Source organism: Astatotilapia calliptera, chromosome 15 (assembly GCF_900246225.1).
Source record: "Astatotilapia calliptera chromosome 15, fAstCal1.2, whole genome shotgun sequence".
Classification (NCBI taxonomy): domain Eukaryota; kingdom Metazoa; phylum Chordata; class Actinopteri; order Cichliformes; family Cichlidae; genus Astatotilapia; species Astatotilapia calliptera.
The window spans coordinates 9,832,914-9,846,024 of NC_039316.1; the positions used below are offsets into that span (position 1 = coordinate 9,832,914).

Here is a 13,111-nt window from a genome sequence, read left to right on the forward strand (position 1 = left end):
AGAATTTGCAGCTTTTAAATATATGGGACTGGATAGAAAGGTTCAGTGTACAATGATACATCCAAATTAGATTAATTCATTTGTCATTTTGTTAATTTACTTGCCATCCTCCAAGGAGTCCTTTGTTTAACATAGATTTGAGTAAATGATGCTGCTGTTTTCCCTGTGAGATCAAAAATGAGAGGAATTACTCAAACTATTGAGAAGCAACAAAAAACTGGACCAGTTGCAGTATTATGATAATAAACTAACGAAGCCTGTTCCCTCTTACATTTAAGTTTGTTACCTCTTCTTCTTCTCCTCCCTTATGTGTCTCCATAAACGTCTGACTAAGCTGCACTTACTCTTATGCTTTTATATTTCACTCTGTCTCATCTTCTGCGGAACATATTATTACCTAATAGAAGAGAAGAAATTTGAAATGTACTTGAAACACAACAAGAAGATGGACATCAGTGTTTTCTTGATTGGAATGAAGTAGATAATCTATGTTGCCACTGTGCCTCGGCAGCTCCCTGACAGAATATATGGATGGAATAAATATTGTCCCTTTATGCAATGTGTGTGTGTAACATATGCCTGCAGCAACAAAGTAATGGAAGCAAATGATTGGCAAAATCATGATTGACAACAGAGAGAGAAAAACAAGAGGCCCTCTGACTGACAATACGAGAGTGGAGTGGATGTAAAGTGTGGAAGTAATGCAGAGCAGCGACCGCAGATAAGGGATGAAGTGGGTCGAGCACGTCGCCACACCTGGCCCTCGTCTGAAGAGCAGGTTAGCTGCACAGAACAACAAAGGCTCTCAGATTCAAACATCCCCGAATGCCCACTTGTAGTTTATGCAGCCACTGCGGTATTGTGTTTGTGTCTGCTTCTGTGCTGCTCTGTGATCACTGTAAAATACGAGACAAGGAAAAGAAAACCGCAGCGTTCCCTGCTTTTGAACACTGCAAACATTTAGGTCTGGTGCACCACTTACGCTCCTTTATTATTTTTAATGCCAAGTAAAATGAAATGAGGACGTGCATAAAGCTTCAAAAGAAATTGGCCGCAGTATCTGCCTCACTGGTTTTGCTTCATTATCCTTAAAAAAATACACCAACTATGTTAAATTGGTGTCATATTTTAAACTCAAATATTCTCAGTTGTACCCTTACCACAAAAACAATGGGATAATTGTGATGAAGTGTAATGCTTTTTACTCGCACTTACATTTTAATTAGTACACTGATTGGCCTGATGAGGACAGTATTTGGAAGTTTTATTATTTTGGTGAAAAAAGCAGTGAAAGCCTCAAGTGTGCCTGTGTGATTTTTAAAGAACATTATGCTCCTATTCCATCCTGACTGTTGCTGATATTATTCCTGTATATTTCCTGTTTTAACTTATCTGATATCAAGCATTTTGTGGTGATTTTGGGGGCGATTGTGGCTCAAGAGTTGGGAGTTTGCCTCGTAATCGGAAGGTTGCCGGTTCGAGCCCCGGCTCGGACAGTCTCGGTCGTTGTGTCCTTGGGCAAAACACTTCACCTACCGCCTACTGGTGTTGGCCAGAAGGGCCGATGGCGCGATATGGCAGCCTCGCTTCTGTCAGTCTGCTCCAGGGCAGCTGTGGCTGCAACTGTAGCTTGCCTCCACCAGTGTGTGAATGGGTGGATGACTGGGTGTGTAAAGCGCTTTGGGGTCCCTGGGGGGACTAGTAAAAGCGCTATACAAATACAGGCCATTTACCATCTATATAGTTGACCTTGAATGAACTTCCCTGGTGTAGACCATTGGACGGACATTTTTGCGGTAATACAGAGAAGCTTTTTTGACTGGTTACTGAAGTTAATGAGGAAGTTCAATAAGGAAGGATTACAATCTGCCTGCTTTCCTGGGTGTTCGGTCGTTGGTCTATTATTTACACCACTTCCACTTTCCCATGCTGTTGAACTCAGCGTTGACACCAATGCTGACACTAGTCGAATCATCTTTTTGTCCACCTTCTTCGAACCAATCAGCCACCACTCCACGTGCTTTAAATCTCACAGCTCAACAGTTTTCACGCTCTTGTCCGCTCAGCCCACTTCCTCCCACCGTGGTCACTCAGATCTGTCCTAATTTCTATCACCAGGATTATGTTCTGCTGTGTGGAGTGGATGTAAAGTGTGTAATCGCCAAATAGATTAATTGAATTCTGTATCTCAATAATCGTGTTCGGTTCTTCTTGAACTGGTGTCTCAGTATATAAGGCAGAAAGAAGATTATTACCATATTACCAGGTTTAACTTGATATTATGAGATGTTTATTTACACACCCAGCAGGCATGGAGCAACATTTGTCATGTTTTTGTGCTCAGTTATGTTCAAAAGCCACTTGTTAACTTTGTCTGCCTACCATTTGGTGCTGGTACTGGGTTTTTTGTGGCTCTTTCCACTGAAATCAGCTACCTGCTGCCACTACAAACAATGCGGGGCTGTAAGACTAAAACAGTGCGCTGAGTTATTGTCAGCTCTTCATTACAAGTGACCTACTTTCCCAAATATTGCATAGTGCCAAAAAATTGATCACGGCATGCAAAGTCATCTAAAAATGTGCAGAGGACTTCTTTATTTCTTTTCTTTTCTTTTTACTGGCCCTTTTTTTGCTTTCTGTGGTAGATTACCACTTTTATTAGAACTCGCACATATGCACACACAAATAAAGCACGAACATAAACAGACGCACACGCAAATTGTAAAAGCTTCCTCAGAGGTGAAAGCATAAACTACGAAAACAAGCTTCTCTTTGATAAGCTAATACCTGTGTGCCAGCTTCATTCATTCACACACATGGCTTTGCATGTGTTGGCCCTCACTCTCTCCATCTCTCTCTGTCTCTCTTTGACCCAGAAGCATTTCTTCTGCCCATCGAGACTTTCACAGAAGCTAAAAAAAGACACACTTTTCCCGTCTCCTATGGAGGAAAGAGAAAAGTAAAGATATGGGAAGCAATGCAGCCGGCCCAGAGTGTCATTATAATAGATAATTTAAAAGCCTTGTGAAAAAAGAAAGAGTGCCATCCTCTGCTATGAACCTAAATATGCATGTGTGCATTGAACATGGCATATTCAATCAAAAGAGATGCTCGTGATGAGAGCACCACTTGTCTTCTCTTCATATACCGACGCAAAACATGGAACAGGAAGTCAGAAAGGCGTCTAAGGGCAATGACAGGAAACAAATGCTCTAATCACACCAGCAAATCTTTAAGTGTGTGCAAGAGAATTCGATTCGGCAAACAGTCACTGACAGATTTTTTCTAACGCAATAGCAGTTTTTTATTCACAACCTAAAGACAACTTAAAGTTTAAGCATTTTTCTTGGTGACAACTTGTAATAGAGATGGTTAGTGATCATACCACATGAGTGCAAATGCCATCAACAGTTTGCCCCAAATTCATTTGCAAGTCAATCAGAGCTTTACTTCATATCATTCTCCTGCTACTTGTCACCTTTTTCTTTAGGTTTCTACATACTGCTAAGTAATGAAGGGAAAATGTCCAAATCTCATGACAAGACCAGCAGAAGTATAGAATGTGTCTTAAATATTTTTAACTTCCCTCCCTTGTAAAGTGGTTCTCAGCACCAGAACAAACAGTGTCTATGGAAATCCACTAACACAGTGTTTCAATTCAATTGAAGCAGCTGGGGTCTAAAGCAATGATAGGTGAGGCTTTGGCTACACAAATAAAACTTATATTAGATTGATATGTGTACGATAAACAGCATTATTATAATTTGTCGACAGAAAAAACGTATGCTAATGCACCTTATCGGCTTCAGTTGAGACTGATGCAACACTTGAACATCAATGGTAACAAAGAGGGAGTGATTCTGTCTAAACACACTACTCTGTAATGAAAACCACAATCTAGTTAAGAGGAACAGTTAACTGATGTCAACAAATATAACGGAACACACAAGATTTTTAAACTTCAGCTGCTGACTGACACGTGTGAGGTAAGCACTGAAATGCACCTTCAGTCCTCCTTTAAAACATGTTTCATGCACAGAGCTTTGATTCCAGATTAAATGTGCGTCGCAGAGTTTGTGACAAGAGCGTGCAACACGCAAAGAGCCAATGGCTGTTAACTGCAAAAGGATTTTCACGTGCAATTAACCCATTTAACATCCAGTGTTGAATTGGTTCGTACATTTTTGTAAGTGTAGAACAATAACGGTTTTAGTCTGTGAGAACTACCTTTTGATATGAGTGAACATACAAAAATGAAGGAAGTCACTGTACTGTATTGTTTTTCTAGGCTTATGAGTTTGATTTGCATTCATTCAGGATTCAGCAGTCTAATCATCATCAGTAAGGACTCTGTGAGCACAGGCTTCCTTAGCCAGCCATTTAGCCATTTAAGTAACTTAACAGTATATGTAAAATATTACATTTGCCATATGTATCAAAATACATATTAACAGTACTGTGCATATGGCTGAAATAGTCTACAATAGAGAAGTGCCAAAAAACCTCTTCCTTCTCTGAAATGAAGAGTGAAAGATGCTGCAGGAATGAACTGAAAATTAGCATTAAATACGCTGTGACTTTTATTGACAACTGTGAATGTTCCTTGAGGATGATTTCATGGTGTAATGTGACACTATAAGTGTGTGAGACAACTCTACTTGCCCTTTTCCAGTGACTAAGCCACCACCAGAAATGACAGGGACAGTAAGGAAGAGAAGAAATATGGAAAAGAAAGGACTGGGTGAATATCTGAGAAGGATGTTTAATAATAAAAGGGATTGATTCTTATAAAGAAGGTGGATTCAGTATGATCTTCGTGTATAATCACATTTGAATATAAGAAATGACTGCTACTGCCTTAAAATAAAGACAAATATGACGAAGCATGGACACAGAGAGTATGGACTTGAGGCATTGTTTGCAGCTTTTTTGGCAACACAAATGCCAATTATTCATTGTTGGAGAACATTTCTATTCAGTGCTATTGGTATGTGGTCTAATTCTTCTCAGTTGCCTTGGCGACATGCACATCAGGAGGACAACGCAGCATCTCGCAGCCTTCCAAAGGCAGGCTCTAAATTGTTCAATAAAAGGCAAAAAAATGTAAAATACCCACACACCTGCCAACAAGGAGGAACTCTCCATAAACCCCGAGCCGCCTCATGGCCATCAGCAGACCTCGGACAGTCATGCCCTCGCAGAAACACACCACCACACGAGCTTTGGGTAGTCGCTCCCGTAATTTCCTCAAAAGGCGGTCGTAATGTTTCTCCCCTGCGTTACTGTAGATCTTGTCCGAGTGAGCAATGCACAAGCCTTCTTGAGAGGCCAGCTCCTTGAAAGCCTCCATGCCACTCTCCCCATAGTTTCCTGCAGGTGACGCAACAAAAGAGACAGTGAGAATAGCGAAATTTTAAATGGCGTCCCATAAAATGTATCTTCAGCGTCTTGGAATCCCATTTCTTAATGATGGGTCCATTTTCAGTCATTGAGAGCTTAAAAGATGAAGCTTTCATCTGTGATTGGAATACAATCCACATCTTGGTGTTTTGCATTACATGCCTTTTTATATGCAATAACACACTGGCATCATTAAATATGAGTAATTGCTTTTAACCACACATCTCTAATTATTGTGCTGATGGACAACAAGTGTTTAAAGCACCCCACCCCCCACCCTTCCCACCAGTTGTTCACTGTAACAAGCCCTGACCGAGTTGAAGCTCTGATCCACTGATAATGAGTGTGAGAGTTGGCCGGCTAGTGATTGCAATCAAAGCCAAGAGGGGTAAAGATCGTTGTCCTTGCTTAACAGCATGCTATCCCAATCAAGAGCCCGGCAAAGCTGTTGAGCCTAAACCTTCTCTTTTCATGTGAACTACTTTTCTTGACTAATGTGTGAAGAGCTGGATTTCGGATGAAGCCAACGGATCTTTAGCAAGATACCTGGATTGTACAGACAAGTCAATCAGCTGTGCATGCAGGAACACGAACTTGCATTTGATTGTGCTTGTTATCAAAAGGGAATTAAAAGCACCTTTAAATAAAAATGTGTAAACATTGGGCTGTGTGATTGGCTTCACTGCCCCCACCCCCCTCCCTCCCAAACATGGGTGATGGAGAAAAAGTATTCTCTCTGTGCATGGCATGGCTTTACAGAGCGAGGAAGACAGCAGCTGACACAGGCATCACACTAAAGCATTTATTCTGACACAATGTGGCCATGTGTTGGTTTTCCGATAGCCCTTTGATGATATTTTCAATTGCCTCGTTTCATTCTTCCACTGGTAAATGGAAATAATGATATCCAATTATTTTACTCTTTCCATCTCAGCTGTGAGACAGGTGGGCGGTGGTGCATTAGTTGACAGGCCTTTTGACAATGACCACCAAAAACCCACTCGGAGCATTGCAACCAGACGGATGATAATCGGGACAGGTAATTTATGCAATTTCACAGCCCTAGCTGTTGCTACTGGCAACAAGCTGCAATTATAACTTGAATAAGGTGGCAGGGAATAGGAACTCGTGGGCTTAAGACAGTCGTGACCACAGTTTCAGAGATAAATAAAGATAGCTGCTCAAAACAAATTAGTGGATTTACACTGGACTTCTCAAAGGTCGAGTAAGGTCGCCATATGGCAAAATATATTAAGTCTGAATAGACTAAAAAATAGAATGCCTACAGTTAATTAAATCTTAAAAGTTTATATTGTGCAAAAGTATATTACTGTAATAATAACTGTACGCAATGAAATTCACCCTCCCCTGACTGTGCTCTCATCACTCTTAAATTATGACTTCAGTCCCACAGGATCCTGCTGTAGGTATATTGAAGGTCAGACAGCTGACGCCACCTAGATGTGCCTCCAGGTACTACACCTCCCTAGCTCCCTATCTTCATCTATCTGAAAGCAACCTGTGTCAAAGCCCATCTGCAACACCTGACTATAATAGGACTTTCCAAAGATGTTTTACACTCCCCATGAGTATGCAGTTCCTCAGGGGGGGATCCTGGGTAATGTAGCCTGTCACTCATAATTTGGGCACACAGTCGATGACTGTGTGTTCACCAAGACTTTAATGAAAACCCATGGACATAATTCATGTCATAGTAATTACTTTGTCTTCCCAACCTGTCTCTCCTTTTTACCTCCCGTCTCCACCATAATGCACTGGCAAGACTTCTTGAGACAAAAGTGAGCCCCGCTGTGTGAGACATGATATTCATTTTAATTTATATGCACTGAGAGGAATTTTAAGAACTAACGTCATTTTTCAGTGCAGTCTCACCCTTCACACTTAACAGTTTGAAAATTTCCACAAGAACACCTACAGTTTTAATGTTAATAAAGGGCCTGCTAGATTTCTACTTTTTCAACTTGTAATGATGACTTTAATAACACTGATGAGAAAGTCCAGCTTTGGATCCCAATACTGTAACATCATGCCAATATGAAGAAAAAAGAACATCAGACGACCTGATGTGTAGTCACCTTACACAGTTGCGCATGTTTGTTTGTTTATTTTTTGCGAGCAAGGCACCCATAACTCTGTTTTAGTGTATATGAGATGTTTTGCTGTACATGAGGCCAATACAACCCTCCAAACTAATGAGGGTCTACACTTAATACAGAGATGTGGATGCATTTGCCAAAAAAGCAAGAGACTGACAGGAAGGTGCAACGTGATATTCAAAGAGAAGTAAAATAGTAATCAAATGCCTTAGACCAGCTACCTTGAATTTTAAAAAAACATACACGTGAAGCTATTTTTATATATAAATATAAAAATATATGTAGTAGCCCTTCACACTTGGACAATCAAACACCCAGGATTGGCACAACATCTTATATAAAAGCTGGACATGTGTCACTGTCAAGCTCCAAACTCTGTGATCAATTACAGCCTTGCTGTGATGCTTCACTATGTTGTCCACTAATAGGCTGCAAGACTAGGGGTGAATTATTCTACTGTTGTGGTGGTGTTAGAGACAAGCAGTAATGGGCTCTCACCCTCAGTGTGCACTGCAGACACATAGGTCCAATTGTAATGCTTGACAATGTCCAGCATGGCCCGAGCCTGAAGAGTGTCTGAAGGAACGACCCTCAGGAAGTACTTGAACAAAGTCTTGTCACTCAGGTCGATGCTGGTGGCAGAGTAGGCAATCTGGGGGATGTTGAAAAGCTGCAACAGGTTTTGCACCTGAATAGCTACAGAGCTGGATCCAGGTCCGATCACACCAGCGATAGGTTTCTTGGAAGGTGGTGGCTGGTTGGATGGGGTACCGTCAATGCACCATTTGGACCCGTCCTTATCATCCCGGATGGAGATGAGGGAGTCCCGGATGAACTCGATGCTCTGCTCCAGGGCGACAGACGAGTGCCAGCAGGAGTCCCGGATCTCACAGCCAAGACTGATGTTGGGGAGCAGGTTGGGATCGGCGTTAATTCGGTCCAAAGTGTGGAACATGGCCTCGACCCTCTGTATGCCGTACTGCTCGCGCACGTCCCCGCACTTCCGCTCGGCCACCTTCTCAGCAGACGGCTGGTGGTGGACAGAGAAGAGTGCGCCGATGATCACGTCTCCGTCCATGCGAGCCACGGAGCGGGAAACAGCACGTGGGACCACCGACCGCTCATAGATGCTGCTGCTGTGGGAGAGCACGAGAACCCGAAAGAGACACGCGGGGAGACACAGGAGAGCTAAGAGACCCATCTTTACGCATGCCATGTTGCGCCACATCGCGTGAGCCGTGCCAACTGTGCAGGCATATCATCTGCTGTCTGCCAGTACTTCCACGCTTATCCCATCCATGACCTGCGAGCACGACACCTGGGAGGCATCCACGCACACCTGCTAAGAAACAAGACAAACTGCTGTGACGTGCAAGCTAGGAGAAACGAGGACAGATGTGCCAAACGTTTATGTATAAAGAGTTGACTAAGCACGCATGCTCCTTTACATCAACGCCCTGCTTCACATTCCTACAGCTGGCAGCCCTCCTTATCCCGCTATTATCAACCACCAGACGCGAGATGCCATTGAGCAAGGCATTCAAAACGGACACCCAGCTGGTCTATGGCCAACAGTGGTTCAACAGTACTACTGTCTGGTCCGCCAAGCCTCTACGTCTATTTAACACGTGCGGAGACAGTCCGTTACTTCAAAACCTCTCAGACAATACGGTGTTTTCATTGCAAATGATCGCTTGCTATTTTGTGCGGATGCTGGCTCAGCCATCCACAAGATCAGGCAGGCTGCCGATTTCAGGACCGTGGACAGCGCGTTTTCCAAACACGGTACAAGGACGTCTTTGGGACTACTGGCTGCACTCGTCATCCCCTCACAGACGCATTCTTCACGATTTTACTCATCAATAGAAACTATTATACGAATCTATGTGAGTTTAATACGAGGAAGCCTACAAGATAGACGATATACATATAAACATATTATTATTATCCGTCGTGCAGCCTAAGGTACCTCTAGGTTTAAATGAATAATAATAATAATAATAATAATAATAATAATAATAATAATAATAATAATAATAAACAAACTAAGCTGTTACCTTTATAATAGGAAGCATGACATGACATGTTCTTATTGTCACCTTTAATCAGTCCATGTTTCCCATTCTGCTACAAACACCATGCACATTCAAACATGTTTTTTTCCTGGTGTGTTAAAACTTACCTGAATCCTTGAGACATGTCGCGTGCCTTCATCCGTCTTCTGTAGCGCGTGGTCTTCGGCGGTATTAGACTTGAGTCTCTCTCTTCCCCCTCTCTCTCTTTCTCTCCGTCTCTCTCTCTCTCTCTCTCGTATTTCTTGCTTGCTCTCTCGACTCCAAACATGAAAATGAACATCCCCTCTGCAAGTGTCACCCCTTCCCCCTCCCCCTCCCCGTGTCTAAGCCCATAAATCTTGCAATGTTTTATGAGAGATAAGAATACGAGCATATGAGCAAAATCTGTATTTAAACACAACGCACAAAAAAATTTCATATTCTGAGCATTTTGTGACGTCAGGTGAGCAGGGCACTAAAAATCTATTCTGTAGTTGTTCATGTGTGTGTGGATGTTTATGTTGGATACAGGCTTTTGTATATCATTATTTCAATTAACTTGTATTTTGTCACTTGCTTTATTTTGAAAGGGAGAAAGAACATCAGATTAGTCTGAAGTCTGGCGTTACACACCATTTTGAGTCATTTGACAGCTGAAGAGAGTTTTAGGACGTTGAGCTGAGAAGTGCAAACAACAAACAGAGAGGAGCCTGCTTCTCATATCTCCACTCACTTGAGTTTACTTGAGGCCTCTGGCTCCAGCACGAAAAATAAGCCCTGGATGTTTTTAGCACGGAGTAGAGTCTGTTGCGCCACCTAGCGTTCGGTTGAAGGAGCTCGATGACTTATCAGTCATTAGGTCAACAAAACCGGCCACGGATCTCAGCTTTTCGACCCTTAAGCAGATTCAAAGAGCTGCCATTAGGACGTAAGATCAATTTTTTATGTATTTTTAAATAATTATTCCCTGTGAGTTATGATTACAGAGAGGAATCTGAAATAATTTCGCTCAAATCTGGCGAAATTGCGAGTGAATTTAGTAATTGTTTCATCTTTACCCATCCATTATGATAAGCAAAGGTTTCCCTCCCGAGAGGCATGTATTCTCAAGTAGTGGGCCCTTGTCGTGACTCACGCCAGGCGGTATGAATCAAAAATAAACTTATACAAAGGCGTCACTACTGCCATTCCTGGTGCCCGGGGCTCCGGGAGCGAGCATCTGATATTGAACCTGAATAGAAGTGACATGTTTAAGAAGGAGACACTGCTGGATACTACGGCCAGCTGTGGGCGGGGACTTCAGCCTGAGTGGGTGGACCGCAAGGCTTTGTAGCAACCACTTAAGAGTGATATTATTTAGATTATGCAATATTAGTGAAAACAGATAAGAAAAAAAACCCTTAAATTTATTTTATAAACTGGGTATTGTATGTTTGATGTCCATTTAGATCAGGGGTGTCATACATAAGGCCAAAATCGGCAAGGCCAAGACAGGACAGCTTTAGAAAATGTGAACTTTTAATTGTATTTTACAGCTTTTCAAATTATATCCTTTCCCTTTAGTTGGATTCATACCACATATATACGTCGCTTCTTACACTGAGTCCAAAAAAAGGACATTTTCTGTGAAAATGAAAACTTTATAGTTTATAATTATAAGACAGTCTGGGAAAAATATTTGCTGGAACCTTTTCTGTAATTTTACACATTTATCATGTTTTTTATGGGTCCGGCCCACTTAAGATTAAAGTCACCTATGATGCAAAATGAGTTTGACATTCCTGATTTAGAGTTTGCATTGTTTCCACCTTCTGCTATTAATACAGTGGCTGCTTATGCTTGCAAAAAGAGACATTACAAAAAAAATAGATAAATCACCCACAAAACACTCTTACCTAGCTATTTTACATCTTCAAAACCTTACTGTCATCAATCAACGTTTTGAAAAGTCTTATGTTACTAGTCCTTATTTTGTTCCGCTTGCAGCAATGTCTGCCCTTCTCATCCAGAGCAGACGATTGATAGCCTCTCTTAAAGACAGAAAATAAGAACTGCTTAATAAGCAACAGTGAAAAGATGATACATAAATATCTGTTTTCTTGTTGAAATATTTTACATTAACCCCCTCGTGAATGTGCACAGATAGACATGGTTTTCAGGTTGGTGGGGGTGGGTGAAGTGAGAATTAAAAATAATCTACAAAGACCAAGAAAGTTTTCACAGTTCTGTGAAAAACTACGTAGTATAGACTACAACCCTCTATAAAATTAAAATTAAATGGACTCAATTAATCGATCATCAATAAGTGTGAGCACTTTTATAAAAGCCAACGTTTTGGCAGTTTGCTGGTCTAGAGCATTAAGGTGCAAAAACCCATGAGCTACATCTCAGAATCTACAAGCGTCAGTTAGTATGTTTAATGTTAAAGGTCACAATTAGAAAAAGACAGGACAAGTGTCGCTTGTTTGGAAGTGAAAAGAAGATCGCAGTACAGCCTTGGTTTGTCAAGTTGCATCTGAACAACCCACAAGACTTCTGGAATAAAATCCTTTGGACAGAAAAGATCAAAATGGAGATGTTTGTCTTTAATGCACAGAACCACATTTGGAGAAAATCAGACAAGGCATATCAGCACAAACACCTCAACTCATCCCTTAAGCATGGTGGCAGACTGGCAATGATTTGGGCTTGTTTTGCAGTCAAAGGGCTTGTGCACCTTGCAGTCACTGAGTCAACCATAAACTCCTCTAGAGTCAGATGCGAGGCCATCTGTCCAACAGCTAGATCTTGGCCTAAACTGGATTATGCAACTGGACAATGATCCCAAATACAGCAGTAAATCTGCAACAGAATAGTTAAAAAAAACAAAAGAAACAAGATGTTGCAATAACCCAGTCAAAGTCCAGACCTCAACCTGAGTGGACCTGAATGCATTTTGTTTGTTTTATTTAGTTCTTTAAATTAAATGACAGTGAGACTTCGGTTGATATGATGTTGATATGATGTAAAACAGCAATATTCCCACTGCATGGGTTTGTTTCAGCACCTCGTGACAGGTGTATTCAGTTCTGCTCAGCTTTGATGTGTCCGTGAGTCAGCTCCCCCGGGTCCTGTGGTGCTGTTATGTAGGTGGCCTCGACCTCTAAACGTGGCACGTCCTTCTGTTAACAGCAATAAAGTGAAGCACAGTCCATCTTTTTCCACCTAGGAGGAGGCTTAACAAAAACAACGGTGCAACAGTGACCTCTCCTGTTTGTTAGCAATTACTGCACGTTAGTTGAAAAATGTTTGTAAAGCTGCATTCTCTTGGACATATTAGACTCAAAAGTTTATATTACTTCTGTTTTTAAAGAGGAGCAATTTTCAGTTTAGCAGGTTATTCATTTTCTTACTTTTTCGAAAAAGTTAGAATCACCAGCACATGGGAAAATCAGTAATCTTCTTTCTAATGATCGTTTAAGTCATATTTGTAATGTTTTGTGGACTTAAGGCCAGCAAATTTATTTGTAAGCTATTTTTTTGCACGCAGACATAATAAAA

The 13,111-nt window shown here is 41.4% G+C and overlaps 1 protein-coding gene across 3 annotated transcripts in view; it reads right to left on the reverse strand.

Annotated features, from left to right (window-relative positions):
- The window catches only part of grm1a (glutamate receptor, metabotropic 1a), a 35,159-nt gene extending 25,236 nt beyond the window's left edge, over window positions 1–9,923 (reverse strand). Inside the window, exons 1-3 of one of the 3 annotated variants that reach the window (XM_026194416.1) lie at window positions 9,700–9,868; window positions 8,016–8,856; window positions 5,121–5,370 (exon numbers count right to left, since the gene is read on the reverse strand). In XM_026194416.1, coding sequence (XP_026050201.1) covers window positions 5,121–5,370; window positions 8,016–8,745 — 980 coding nt within the window. In that variant the 5' untranslated portion in view covers window positions 8,746–8,856; window positions 9,700–9,868. Of the gene's footprint in view, window positions 1–5,120; window positions 5,371–8,015; window positions 8,860–9,699 lie in introns of all 3 variants that reach the window. The other 2 variants (XM_026194415.1, XM_026194417.1) reach the window with 2 other exon arrangements.
- Window positions 9,924–13,111: the final 3,188 nt, after the last annotated feature.